The sequence below is a fragment of the Madurella fahalii genome (assembly GCF_045866475.1).
Source record: "Madurella fahalii IFM 68171 DNA, scaffold_2, whole genome shotgun sequence".
NCBI lineage: Eukaryota > Fungi > Ascomycota > Sordariomycetes > Sordariales > Madurella > Madurella fahalii.
In genome coordinates, this window is record NW_027263972.1 from 3,760,957 (window position 1) to 3,775,683 (window position 14,727).

Sequence of the window (14,727 nt, forward strand, 5' to 3'; positions counted from 1 at the left end):
GAGCCTTGCACGAACTTCCCCAATCTGCACATGATGAGGTGGGCTGCACGGCTACGTGTCAATCGGAGGATATTGACATCATGCTTCCTCCTTACCATACGGACAGTGCCTAGACTCCGTCAGAAAGTGTAACGGCGGCGTCTTCTCGCACCTTTCCGTTTTGTAACATGTTGTCTTATTTTCTCGCTGACATCCCCCTGGCCCTGTTCCTTGTTGTCCGATGGGTATCGTTGTACAACGTAGACACCCTCGGTTCTCCCGCCCCATATCAGACCTGTGCCAGGGGCAAACTGGACCTTGGTTTTCGGCCCGAACTCTTCGTCTCCCGAGGCCTTGGCCAGCAAGATCCCGGCATCCTGCGCCTCAAACTCGACCGCTCTTCCTCCCACCGAGACTCTGAACAAGCCGATCAGGGACCCAATGAGCAGAAATCCATAGACTGCGAGCCACCCACGGCTGCTGCCGCCGAGCCGTTGAATCGTAATGCGCACTGTGGCAAACGTGGCAGGGCTTGCGTTCGGTGGTTCGTACAGATGGGCGATCTCGATCATCTGCCGCATCAGAGAGATGCAAGCCTGAGCCGACTGAGAGAGGACGGTGGCCAGCGTGTCCGCGAATTCGGCTGTCGTATTGTGGGCGAATTTGTTATACCCGGCGTCTACGAAGCCCCGGGTAATCAGATCCATCTTTTTGTGCAGTTCCTTTGCCACCAGATGTTTCACTGCCGGGCCGATTGGCCATCGCCCTGTTGTCACTTGGCCAATCTCGAGAGGCGCGAGGGGGCTGGGTACAGAGACTTCGACCAGAGTCTCCCAGCCCGAGTACCTGCACTCAAAGACCTGGCCCAACTCGTCCGAACCGCCCGCGACCAGAATGACGTGAACGGGCTCATCCGCGCTAACAGCACCCCCGGAGGGGATGTTGACCCAATGCCCTGGACTTGGTAATGTGATGTTGGATCCTAGGACGAGGCTGCTGCTGCCAAATTCGTATGTAATTCTATTCGATATGACGGTAATGTTCGTGATGCCGCCGATGGTGGGGGTCCCGCCGGTGATGTTGGTGAGGGCGTCGTAGCTGATATTCGTGCCGGGAAAGAAGGCGGTTCCAGTACCTCGTTTCGCAACAGTGGTAAGCGTAACGCGGCCAATGTCCGTATACATCTCGGAATATCTCACGTAATCGACAGTCCGGTTTTCGCATGTGGCGTTGATGATGGTGCCAAAGACCTCGCCCTCCAAGCTATGGAGTGTGTAGTTGCCGGGCAGGTAGAAGTAGCCTGTCGGCCCAGGGTATTCGAGGTACGACCGGACATTGATGCCGACGCCGGCGGTCCAGAGACCACGATACGAGACGTCGCCGAGCATGCCGTCTTGCGCCACTGGCATGAAAGGCCCGTAATCACTCGCAATGCCTCGTTCGCCCCGGGCAATTAAGCCATTCACATACGCGCTGCGGTGCATGAACGAAGCTAGAGCTGGAGCAATCAATTCCGGGGAGAAGCTGGGCGGTTCAATTGCAATGACGCCGTGGTTCCAGTTCCGGAAAAACGTCATGTTGAGCGCATCAAGGGGAAATGAGGGACGGTCATTTGTCAGCTCCTCGGTAGTTGTCTGCGCAGAGAACAAGGCGACGGTGGCAGTTGATGTGACGGCCGTAACCAGCATGAGGAGCACGACCACGGCCCTCTCAGCGGCCATACACCCGTTGACCAACTGATCCAAGCCACGCTTGGCCGTCAGCGGACGTAGAAAGATGGCCGAAACGCCTCTGGGAGACGCTAGGTCGAGCTGCGAGAGGAAGGCATCGTGGCTGCTGACGGCGATGCTCGCGATGATGCCCACAGCCGTGCCGATAATGACGACGGCGACGTTCCAAGTCGACGGCGACACATTGGTCACCGTCACCCACCCATCGCTGCGTTCCCAGACAAAGGCGATGCGTGTGCCGCTGACAAAAACGCCGAGCCCGAGCAAGGCTGCAAGGCATATCGTTGCTGCAAGGTTGAGGAAGATGGCGGCCGCGCTCCGCCTGCGGTGGAATTTTTGGGAATCCATCGTCTCAATATCATTGACAATGACAACTGGCGAAAGGTGCGGGCAATAGGTTGTCTTCGACGCATTGGTGGAACCATCACTGGTTTAAAGGAGGGCTTGCTGCTTATTTTACAGAAGATGAAGCTGCTGTATGCTTAAATACGAAGAAGGGGGCGCAGCGAGTCTGAGCGGTCCGATGGCTGACGAGTGGCGGCGGCTGGATCTTGTCGCCTGCGGACGCCTTCAAGCTTTGTGCGACGCCGGTATCTATTAGACTATAAAACGTGGGAGGATATGTGCATCACGAGATAAACGCGCCGCGAAGGAGCCAGCAGCTGAACAGCCTCGTCTAAGCGAGTTGCTATTGGTTGAGAACGCAGCCATTGAACGGATCGCGGCTGTCCGTCCCCTACAAAACGCGTCTTGACTGTCTTTCCGCATCCCCAGCCACGTCTTAACCTGATTGTTCCGCCACATTATCCGACAATCAAGAAGGCTCACCCCTGGACCGAGCCGCTCCAAGTTCCCACCCTGATGGGCGACATGTCGCTAAGTGGCTAAGCCGTGGATAGAGTTCTCCAACGCGTTAACGGGAGTATGCCTATACTAACCCTATGTATAGAAACCCTCCTGCTCGTTTTTAGCTTTAGCGTTGGTGACGATACTCGAATTCCCGTTCACCTCTTTAAAGCTCCCAACAAGCCAAAATCAAATCAGATTTAGAGGTGAATTTGGCTTATTTGCTACGGCTTGAGGGCTGATTTAGCTTGATTTGGCTTGATTTAGTTTGATTTGCCGGAAACAAGCCAAATATTACCTAAGCTCGGATATAGTTATTCAGTCCTACCTATCCATCCGCACCCTTATCTAGTCTAGACACATAGAACATCACCAAATCGAGTTATACCTTCAACGTTTCCTAGTTTCCCAGCCAATTCTTCATACATTTGTTGTGACCTACAGATAACTGACGGAAAACGCCGAGTGCCAGAGCTGCGGCTGAGAATCTGAGACTAAGCGAGTTCTCGATTACGGATATAAAAGAGACCTATAATAAAGACCTAACGTTATAGTTCTGTCTATAAGATTCATTCCTTAGATATATCTAGAGGACTTAGGGAGTTCTCTAGTAAGTAATATAACTTATTAGCTTCGTTACTATTGAAATATCACTTATACTGAGTTGGGGAAAACAGTTCCCAGAGGGACGCAGTTGCTAGGATGGTGCCCTGGGGGTTGGAACTTGCCGTGGGCCCATTTTTCTTTCACACCATAAGTAGGGCCGTCCTGACCATTGCTCCTTAGACAGAACAATCAATTCGGCACTCTTTTCCACACCTGTTGCAGGCTCAATTGACGAGCTTTCTCTGCGTGCAAAGTGATCTCCCTCTGACCAGAGGGAGCTCTATCTGCACATGTTGTTTTCACCTTGTTTAGGCTGCAGGGACCCGATTTGTGGTGGTGTCGCCTGGCCTGTCTTGTCTATCTTGCCTGTCTGGTATTTGGCCGTCTTTGCCCTCCCCCTTGTTTTGGTGGGTATGTGGGTGTAGATGTGTGTTTCTGCACCATTTCAATACGATTGTTGTAAACCTTTAGGCTTTACCGAATCTATTATCCCTGAACCCAGACACCTTACAAAATCCTCTCAGACGTTAGAGATCCCGACGGATTCGTCATACGGAAGCAGCAGCGGGCAGACCGACTAACAATCCAACTAGCTAACTATAAGAACTAGAAAAGATATACAGTTAATAGGCTAAGAGGCATAACAATAGAGTGTAGAAAACACAATAATAAACATAGCATAGAGTAGGTATATAAGAAGCTAAAAAGTATAGACAGGACTAGAATAAGCAATAGGCTAAGAGTTAGAGCAATGAAGCACCAGAGATGTAGCTATAACGCAGTATGTACTAGACATAACGTTATCCGAATCAGCAGCTGACTGAACGTCGTTCCTCGGTAACTTCGTTATAGGGCCTTACTCGGATTGCGCTGCCGCTTGCTTGCGCAAGTTAGACAACGTCGATAGGTTGAAGTTAAGTATATTCCAATACTTCGATTCATACAGGTTTAAAAGTCAGCATGACCCTCGCTGGGTATTTAAATATGATGCTACTAGTCGTATGCTTCTTTGTACAATGGCCTAGAGTTTGGATTTAAGCTTGTCCCCTTCTGGCCAGCTAGTGAAAAGACCTTCCACGCATGTGAACATGGTCTCTGCCACAATTTGGTTTTCGACACAACTTCTGGCCGTCAACTCTTTATATTTTCGTGCGTGAGGTTTTAGTAGCACGGAGAGAGGATGTGACTCGAGCCCCGGTTCTCTCTTAGAGATGCCACGCAGAACTCGCAGACAAACCTCAGCATCCCCCAGAATATGCATTGGCAGGAAGATATGAGCCGACAACTCAGATGACAAGACCTCTAAGAAGACGGCCACCCGCAGCGCTTGGCAGCAGGTGAGTTGTCAAGGGCAAAGGAATCTTGTCTTTGACTGCCTCATTACCGTTCAAATCATCACAGAGAGACGTCTTTGCGCGAATATCAGCATCGAAGTCTACTCCGTAGTACTTTCTGGCTGGTTCAAACCCTCGCCGGAAGGAAGGCTTAAATCGGGATTCCGTTCCCTCAGGAGATGGACGGTGCTAAGACTGCGTCAGAAACCGTAGGTACAGTACGTAACTCTCGGTTGCTCGCCCGTAGCTGAATGTTGGCGTCGCAGCTAAACCTCTTTCGGGCGAATTAATTTCCACACCGCTTCTTCATCGCCTCAAGCTGATAATGTTCATCCTCCTGTTCGTCTTCGACTATTTTCTCTCGCTGTGCTCGATGTTGATGCGAGCTGGATCGGGGACATAGTTACCAGTCATGGTAAGGGCGGAAGTCCTTGCCCGCGCCCTCTTGAAGGATGCAAACCAAAGTCAATGCTAACAGCAAGCTAGGAGTTTCCGATACTGAGTGAGCTGTACCATCCTGGGACCAAGGCTGGCTTAGTAGAGTAAGTAATGATGCCTACAGTGAGAAACGTGGTGGCTGTGCGTGACGGGTGCCTACTCATAGCTTGCTTATCTAGCCTTGTCTTCGTGCATGGTGTGGGCGGCACATTTAGAGGGACCTGAGCTGCCGAGGGTGCGGAACGGCCATGGATTGAGGATGAGGACTTCCTCGGGCCGCTGAAAGACAAAGTCCGCATTCTCTCATTTGGATACAACGCCAACCGATTCGGCGAAGTCGCCAACACGAGGATCATTCACCATGCCAATACCCTACTTCGAGCCCTTGTCCGGAAGCGCATTGCCTGCCTGGTTAGTCACCTCTTCTTCAACCCTCGGGAGCTTTCTAACAACAGGCTACTCAAGGAGCGTCCAATCATCTTTATTGCCCATAGCTTAGGTGGGATTGTTGTAAAGAAGGTACCTGCTTCTCTTCTTATCGGTCAAGGGACGAGCTAATATCGCACAGGCAATACTACTGTGTCCTACCAATGACGATTGGGATGCCATCAAGGCGGCTACAAAGGGCATCATCTTCATGGGCACGCCTCACATGGGCTCGGAACAAGCCGGCTACCTGCACTTAGCTCAAAACTTTCTATCTCTAATGACGCTACAACAGCCCACCGCAACGAACTTGACTAAAGAACTAGAGCCCTTTTCCACTACTCTGCAGGATATCAACCAGGAGTTTAGCCTCGATATCCATCGTTCCATCAACCTGATTTGCTTTTACGAGTCGATACCCCAAAGACTTCCTCATGGGAGAAGCGTTATCGTACGTTAAACGCCGCGAAACTGAACATTCTTTGACAGCAGGTCAGCTTACACAGCCTGCACACAGATCGTTCCTCAGTGGTCCGCCGTGCTTCAAGGAGTGGAAAGTCAAGATCTCTCGTGCACACACTCGGATCTTCCAAAGTTTAAAGATCCAATGGAAGCTCGATTTGAGACTTTCTGGGGGGAGGTGCAGCTGTATGTTCGGAAGGCCGGACTCAACGTACTATCCGATCAATCCCTTGCATACAGATTTGCAGAGCTCAGAATACCATCCCAGTCAGCTTCATCCCTGGTCCGATTAGTATCTCATTATGTCTGATTTTCTTTTAGCCCAGTCCCATCGCCATTACCCGTTGGGATGACGCCTACATTGTCCCGAATGGCACAATCATCCCCAGCCTGCGAAGTGGCGATAGCATGCAGGTATGTTGTCGACCAAAAGGCCCACATTTCATGGCGGCAGGAAAAGAGCAGAACGATGTTTCATGGATGCCAACTGACGGGAAAATGCCACAGCGATGCAGAGACCGCACAGGATCAATCATCCAAAGAGGGCGGCACAACAAACTGTTACAGCGTGTTTCATGGGAAACTCTGGATGGGCGACCAACAGCCATACGGCCAGCTCCTGATCACGAAATACGTGGCTCCGACGCGCACGGTAGAAGGATTCCCTCTGAGCAGCCACGGCATTTCCATTTCCAACCCAAATATAGGCTGCCAGCAAGACCCCATATTCCGGGTAAGACCGGGATCGGGACATGCCAACAGCGGCGAGATATTTCGGTTCCTCAGCTCTGATGATTCGATCCTGCCCTGGCCGCCGACGGCAATCCGCCAGGCAGAGCGGACGATGAAAGTCTCAAGCCAAATATTCCAGGTTCAACTACCAGTCGAGGGGCGACACACTTATTCCGCGTTGGATCCGAGGCTATTCAGCCCAAACAAAGAACATTGCTTCAGGGGAATCTGGATTGGTAGGTCATCCTTATCGGATTCAAGTGCACGTACGCAGTGACTAATGTCCAGTCCTCACTTACAAGGTGAATATACGACGCTCAGGGGTTTTGAGTTCTTTCTCCTGCACCAGCCGATCCGGAGGAAGTTGGAAGCCATAAAGATCACTGGCGACGTCTTCATACCGCGAGGCGAGTACGCGTTCACAGTAGACGATTGTTCTCCTGGTCAGTCAAGATGGGTTGCTCGCGCACGGTGGAGGGTACCGCCCTTCGGAGTTCGTAAGTCACATCTCGTATTGCAGTCTCATGTGTAACTAGCTAACAAAAACTTCATGTTCTCAGGCATTACCACTGCGAGACTGGATCTAGTAAACGAAGACGAGCTAAAACTGACGGCGGATAATATGTTCTCCAGCTTGTATACGCTCACCTTGAAGCGCATCTCCTGGAGCCATACCGCGCTGGGAGTTACGCTTGAATCCCCCACAATGTAAAAGATTAGCAATCAGCTCGCATGCAGGCGAGTTGGAGCTGAGGCTAGATATCCCGGGGGAATGAGAAGCCGAAAGGTGGGAAAGAGAAAACTGGCGCGGGCGAATCGGCAGTAGAGGTAAGTAGTGATTGGACATGGACGAATTACGGCAAGACGCTGAAGGTACCTTTGCTGGTGGGGGTGGTTCGTGATTTAAAATTATTTCACGGGGAAATATTAAGTATTGGAAGCAAAACAAAAGTTCAATCCGCAAACACAAAGTGCCCTACAGCTTCCACCCTTCAACTATCTTTCCACCATCCGAATCGGCGGCTCAAGATATCCACCGAAGTCCACCCGAAAAGGTCAGAGCCACGACGCCTCTTCGTTTACTGCACCCTGTGGCCAGAAATGGGGTCTGGGAGCTGTGTATCAAATACCCATACTAGGGTCAGGACAGCTCAGGAGTATGCACGGCTACGGAAATAACTGAGGGCAACACTCAAGGAATCCATCTACCTGTTGCAACAACTGCAGGCTTCTTAACTACCCGGACTTGATCGTCTTCGTCTTTCCCATTTCAGGCACCACCTTGCCGCAAATTATTCACACCCAAATACGCTATAGCCCTCCGTTTTTTTTTTTTTTTTTTTTTTTGCATACCCGCAAGGTTGGATTGGTCTCGTGCTTCGATATCTCATCTTTTTTCCCTGGTCCGCGAGTTATACACCGCGATCCGGGCTGCAGGGGATATGGATAGCAAACCCGAGCCGGATTGAGGCGACTGCGAGGCGGGTCCGATTTGGGAGAGTTTGGTAGAGCGGGACGTGTGAGGTCTGGTGTAGCGAAGACGGGGAAATAGGTAGGGGAATGAGGTAAGCCCAAGATGACGTAGCCGCTGCTACTGATAGCCCACAAGTTACGCTGGAGGATACTGAAGCGCTGATGGGTCTGAGCGCCTGCAGCATAATTAATAGGCGAGCGTACCATTTGCTTAAGCGACAGCGAGGCAGACACAGACCTGGAAGGAATTAGGCTGGTGGGTACGACGGTACGTATTCAGTTGCTCGGTGAGATATTGCCTTGTTGTCTAAGGAGGGGGAGCTAGTTCATGCAGCAGGAGGAAGAGACGATGCGCCTATACCACATCGACTTAGCCGTTCTGGTGGGCAATCCCCAGTTACGCTGTGGCTCATATGAGATGAAGTTAGCGCTCTGATTTGTACCGAAGACGTGTCCTACAATGGCCGCCTCTCTAGCCGTCTCTAGTCTGTCTTGGCAGTTGCGTGATTTGCTGAAGGACAACGGACTGGTCGATCGACTCACTCCAGAGTTCGGTAAGACTTTCGTGTGTGATGCCGCCTGGTCGGCCCCCACTGAGCTAGCTAGCCAGTACGGCCCGGCAAAGTGCATCGCCATCGACATACGCCATGTCCTCCAGTCCCTACATAAGTATAGTACAAATTAATTCGACAATCCTACCGTTTATAGGCGCTGTAATTTAGCCATTATCAATTCCGCCGCACCTCATACTCTATACCTCGAATAGCGGGCAGCATCTGAGCTCAGGGGAATGCCGTGTGACTCGTAGCGTAGCGCCGGAGGACATACCCAAGGCAGATTCATTATTAGAAAGTTCAAACTATCGATCTAGTCCTAGGTGGCTCTATTTCACATTAGAGTGAAAACCTTTCCACTTCCCCCACTCGATATATCAGAGTGCATGGAATTGCATTCTCAAGATCAGATAACTTAGCCGTCTCTTCAGTGAATCATCATCACTTTCGCTATTTACAAACTATACAATGACCCTGCCCCTCCGCCCACACCGCTCCGTTGGTGAAGCCGAGGAGTCGGCCGGGTCGGTCACTCCAGTTACGCCATACCGTACCGGACCCGGCCATCGACTTTTCGGAGCGGAAATAGCCTGGCGCTTCGCGAGCGCCATTATATTCAGCTCCCTCCTTGTTGTTGTCCTTTATATTTTTGAGAAAATGGGCAACCTCAGCACTGAAGCGAAACGTGGCTTCAATACTCTTACTCTCCTATTCTCGGCTATTGTGAGCTTGTCGCTAGGCTCCCTCCTCGGGTTGTTGGGTGGAATGCTTCGTTGGCCTCTACTAGCGTGGGAGGAACATGCGCCGCTAGAAGTAGGTTAATCCTTTATGTCTATCTCGTATAGGTATATTATTATTCTTCCTACAACGCTTTACCCAAGATAGGGTGCGCCGGACCCTCTACTGCTAAGTACATAGGAAAACCGTGCTGTAAAAGCCGGGTGAAAAACCTATATCAACAAGTAATAGGAAAAATAGTTGCAGTAGACGCCAGTTGGTTGCAAAAGAAAGGAAGGCCTTATACCAGGCCCTGAAGACTTCTAGTCTTCGGCTTCGGATTCGTCCGCCATCTCCGCCTCCTCTTCAGCCTCCTCTGCTTCCAGTTCCAGCCGTCGAACTAGATTGTATTCCATCAGACGACCCGAATCCATTAGCCAGCCCAAAACCCTCCTTAACAGCCTGAGATTCTGGGAGCCCTGGCCTTATAACACCAGGCTGAGATCCCAGTAGGTTCGAATTTCTGTTCTTAGCCAGGTTCTAGGCTTCGGCGGTATCGGACACCACACAACGAGGTGCTCCACTGTTTCCCGGCCCTCTCCACAGCTGCAGTAGGGAGTAGGGAGATTCGGAACCCCACGCTGGAAAAGGAAGTCCCTGAGGCCGATGGTTTCTGTCCGGGCTTGTACCAATAGGGAGCTCTGAGCTTTAGTAAGGTCCTGATGTTTTCGAAGAGTCTTGTTGGTGAATAGTAATTCAGGGGGACCTGTCGGAAATACGGCACCTCTGAATCTTGGGGAAATGACAGTTGAGGATTTTTGTGTCTTTTCTTGATTGTGTTGATTGTTGTTGATTGTTGATTGTCCGTGTCTTCCGCCCGTCTATCTATGCTGGAGAGTTTGCTCCTTTTATAGACGAGATACGCGTATAGGATGACGTCCGTACAGTGGCGCAGTTAGCTGCCAGTCTTCCTTAGCTCAATAGAGTATATGGGTTTAGCTCCTGTACTAGATCCTGTGATCCTGATCCTTTGACAGGACCTTCGTCGGCTAGTCTGGTAGGCCGGCCTCTAACCTCTTGTTTCCAACGCGCTTCCCAAGCTCTGCTCAGCGCCACCTCTGTTGTAGGTCTTGGACCTGACCACTGGTTCAGGCCTTGAGCTTGGTTCTGTCCTTGGTTTACCCATTTGTTGATAGTGATAGCGGCTTTCTCGGATATTGTCAGTTGTTGCGGCAATGGTGCTTTGCGACCTCGCTTCCATCTCTGAAACCTCCTATACAGTTTGTTGCAAGCCGCTTGGATCAGGGAGCTCGGCGGCCGTCTCGGGGCTTCTGGACCTTGCCCAGCTTGTAGGAGAGGGGTCTGTAGCCGGGCTTCAAAGTCTACTAGTCTCTTGTTGAGATATAGATCCAGTGGTGGTACCCAAGTCTCAGTTTCGAGGTTCCGGATAAGGGTAGCCTTGTAAGCGCCAGCTACTGTCCTGAGACTCTTTGACTGCGCTTTGACCAGCCTAGTCGCTATACCCTGTGGTTGGCCGTCAACTGTTGTAGGCCAGTGATAGTTAGTAGCTTCAAAGGCTATTCGTATAGGTATAATTATCAAAGGAAGTAGGCTAATACTAATGCTTAATTGTAGGTCAACATACTCCTGGGGATTCCAAGCCCGAGTGGGTCGCTCAGATTTATATGGCATCACACTATAAATCGGGATCGGCGATGGACACGAACGACGTGGGCCGTGGTACTCTACTTACTTATGAACCTCCTCAGCCGGCTAAGTATTGCAGCACTCGGGTTGGCATATAGTGTGAATGAGATCCCTCATATCGAGTATCCTATTATGGTCCCAGACTGGGGCTCCCAGCCTGGTTCAAAACCGGAAACTACACAAACTCCACCAAAAGCATCAGTAACGTATTTGATAAGCGAGCGGCGAATATAAGCGAGCGGCGAATTTTCCCCGTGATGCGAACTCTCCACCTTCAATCCTCAATTCTACCACAACAAGCCATAGCTACCCCCTCAAAAGAAGCCAGGATACTCTTGGCTCTCAAATCGATCCAAAACAGCAAAAAACCCAATATTCTTTCCACAGCTAATATCTACAACGTTCCAGAAACAACACTTCGCTATCGACGTGCTGGTCGGCCTTCACGACGCGATATACCAGCTAACTCACGCAAACTTACGGATCTAGAGGAGAGTACGATTGTTCAGTATATAAGTAAGCTCTGTATACGTGCATTTCCTCCTCGGCTTTGTTTTGTGGAAGATATGGCCAACCGACTACTACGCGAACGCGACGCCCCCCCTGTCGGTAAACGCTGGGCTCACAACTTTGTCAAACGCCAACCAGAACTCCGGACGCGTTTTACGCGTAAATACGACTACCAAAGGGCTAAATGTGAAGATCCAAAGGTTATTCACGAGTAGTTTGCACTTGTATATAACACTAAAGCTAAATACGGTATCTTTGACGAGGATATGTATAACTTTGACGAGACTGGGTTTATGATGGGTATGATTACTACTGGTATAGTAGTTACTACCTCTAATGGCTTTGGCAAGGCCAAAAAGGTCCAGCCTGGTAATCGTGAGTGGGCTACAGTTATCCAAGGAGTGAATGCCCAAGGTTGGGCTATCCTACCATTTATCCTTTTAAAAGGGAAATATCACTAGGAGAGCTGGTATCGAGAGTGTGTGTCAGGTGCAGGAGGGTGTCAGGTGCAGGCGGGGCACTGCCAGGGTCAGGAGCCTATAAATTACCGGCTTCGCCGGAAGTTTTGGAACGTTCAGAGTTCAACACTGTCACCTACCACCTCCTTAGAAGCGATAGCTGCGCAGACGCCGCTCCTTCAATGCGAATCATCCTTTCACTCTCCTTTTCTCACAGCAATCCCAATTTTCGATCTGACAGTGTGGTCTTCCAGCTACCTGGTATATCAGTACAACTGATAACGGCTGGACTACCAATGAGAAAGGCCTAGATTGGATTCGGCATTTCAATCTTCATATAGCATCCCGTACGAAAGGCAAATACCAGCTCCTAGTCCTCGACGGCCACGAAAGCCACCATTCCGACCAATTCGAAACCTACTGCCAGAAACACAGTATTATTACGCTTTGTATGCCTCCACACTCCTCGTACCTCGTCCAACCATTAGATATTGGTTGTTTTGGGCCATTGAAGAGGACTTACGGCCAATAAATCGAGGAACTTATGCGTATGTATATCATGCACATCACCAAGTTGGAATTCCTTTGCGCGTTCAAAGAGGCATTTTTTACCTCCTTTACCAACAAGAATATCCAAGGCGCCTTTGCTGGAGCTGGCCTTGTACCGTACAACCCAGAAAGAGTGATTTCCAAGATGGATATACGGCTCCGAACTCCAACTCCACCAGCCTCAAGCCCAGATACGGCACTACCTTGGCTATCCCAGACGCTACAAAACCCCCGAGAGGCCACCTCACAGACAGACCTTATTAAAGGCCGGATATCTAACTATCAAGGCAGTTCTCCAACACCTATGCTGGCTGCTGTGGACCAATTGGCCAAAGGTACAATGGCCGTAATGCACGAGGTGGCTCTTCTACGTACGGAGATCTCTTTACTACGCAAGGCCAATGAGGGGCTTAGTAAGAGACGGAGGGCCAAAAAAACACGTGTACGGCTTGGAGGGTCACTTACCGTACAAGAGGTACAGGATTTACTGGACCAGAAGGCTGTGGATGAGCAGTTAGTCCAGGAAACACGGCTAAATGGTCGTGGTACAGGGGGGTCTAGTACGAAGGTTCGGTGCTGTGGTCTATGTGGCAAGCCTGGCCATAATTCACGTACGTGTCAGGAGGCTGAAAAATCATCTGATTCATCTATTTCTGGTTCAATTATTGTTATTTCCTAGTATTGTGGTTGTGTAATTGAGGATAGTTGTGGTGGAGTGGTAGTAAATTCGCCGCTCGCTTATATTCGCCGCTCGCTTATCAAATACGTTATGTTGCTCTACGATGATAGAGAACCCCCCTTGAAACTGATGAATGGTTAATAGAGCTATGGGAAGAATATGCTAAAATAGCACTAACGAATTTTCGAGTTGAATTTAACAGTACAGACCTGTCATCGTATAACGCACAGAATATAAGCGGAAGTGACCTAGACCGAACAGTTGAAGGTAGCAACCTAACGTACTCTTATATCTTAAAAGAGTATCGCAACTCCGAAGAGCTGCCGTCTGCAGAAAACGTGCTATATAGTTCAGCACATTGTATCGGGAGAGGGATTATAAATAATTATATACACGAAAAGGGAAGTGCACTTGGGATAATTGCTCCACCTGGTAAGCAATATCATTAGTAGCACTTGTTTCGCTCGCCGTTTGGCGGTAAACATGTGCCGCATTCTAATCCGAACCGCGGCTAACCCCTTTCTCTCTCTTCTCTGTAACCCCATCTAGGATTCTCTGTTCTCGATCCTAGTGCCCCGGAATACTTATATGTGGCTAGCTTCAGTTGCGGGATATACCCATATGAGTCGGTTTGGTCGGCATGGAAGCCTGACGAGCCTAGCTCTTACACTAAGGCCTGCTCTACCTCATGTAAAGAGTCCATCAACTACTCTACTGGCTAACGTTCAGAACTTTGACTAAGTTTCTTTTTCTTCCCTCGCAGATATCTACTTATCCATGGTCGGAAACGACGGACCAAGATGCGTTGGTACCCTCTATGAGTGTACAACCTGCATTAGGGACCAAAAAGGCCAAGCTGTCTTCGGAACCCTACTTTTCAATCAATACCCGTCTGACGAGTCCTCGATGGGCGCCACCCAACTACTTAACCTTGGTTCACTTGGATATAGGACGGCACGATTAGACCCCCAACCCAATGGCAGTGATAGGTACCTCGATTACGTGGTTTATAGCCCGTTTTCTTTCGCTGTTCAATTTATCGACTTCACCGACCGGGACGTATTCAGGAATACACCATTAGAGTCCGAGCTCCAAGTCGCACATCTAGCAGCACGCCTTCCGATTCTTACTATCATGGGTGCCAAAATGCAACTACCACGCATAGCAAAAGTAGCGGGGGCGACCGAGCGCCAGTTCGTCACAGTTGCCCTAGAAGTCAGATGGGATAGGGTCGTCGACGTACTAGGGGCTATCATAGCCAGGCAGGTAATAGCAGTTATAACCGCGATTTTCTACTGTCGCAAAGTTATCCTCCACGATCACGATAGCTACTCTCCTATCGCACGGCTCTTGAATACAGCTATAGCGCATGCTAAAGGAAGGAGTGTTGATACAACCGCCGAAATTGCGACGAAAATCGAGGACGGTAAAGGAGTCGTTGGGACTAAAAGCAGACGGATGAGTTGCGGGACAAGGAGCTATAATGGTGTCTATGAGGTGGATCTGTGGGACGATGTTGAATATAAC

At 50.1% G+C, this 14,727-nt stretch overlaps 2 protein-coding genes across 2 annotated transcripts; one reads left to right on the forward strand and one right to left on the reverse strand.

The window, feature by feature from the left end:
- Positions 1–119: 119 nt before the first annotated feature.
- Positions 120–2,057, reverse strand: MFIFM68171_03859 (uncharacterized protein; the record flags this gene model as incomplete). Its single annotated transcript, XM_071059280.1, has 1 exon — positions 120–2,057. One exon carries the CDS (start codon positions 2,055–2,057, stop codon positions 120–122), a length of 1,938 nt encoding a protein of 645 aa, XP_070915381.1.
- Positions 2,058–4,907: 2,850 nt separating this feature from the next.
- MFIFM68171_03860 (uncharacterized protein) lies at positions 4,908–7,265 on the forward strand (the record flags this gene model as incomplete). The annotated part of the gene is made up of 9 exons (XM_071059281.1): positions 4,908–4,910; positions 5,168–5,344; positions 5,399–5,452; positions 5,502–5,810; positions 5,877–6,007; positions 6,148–6,235; positions 6,348–6,789; positions 6,856–7,050; positions 7,114–7,265. 9 exons carry the CDS (start codon positions 4,908–4,910, stop codon positions 7,263–7,265), a joined length of 1,551 nt encoding a protein of 516 aa, XP_070915382.1.
- Between the last annotated feature and the right edge of the window lie 7,462 nt (positions 7,266–14,727).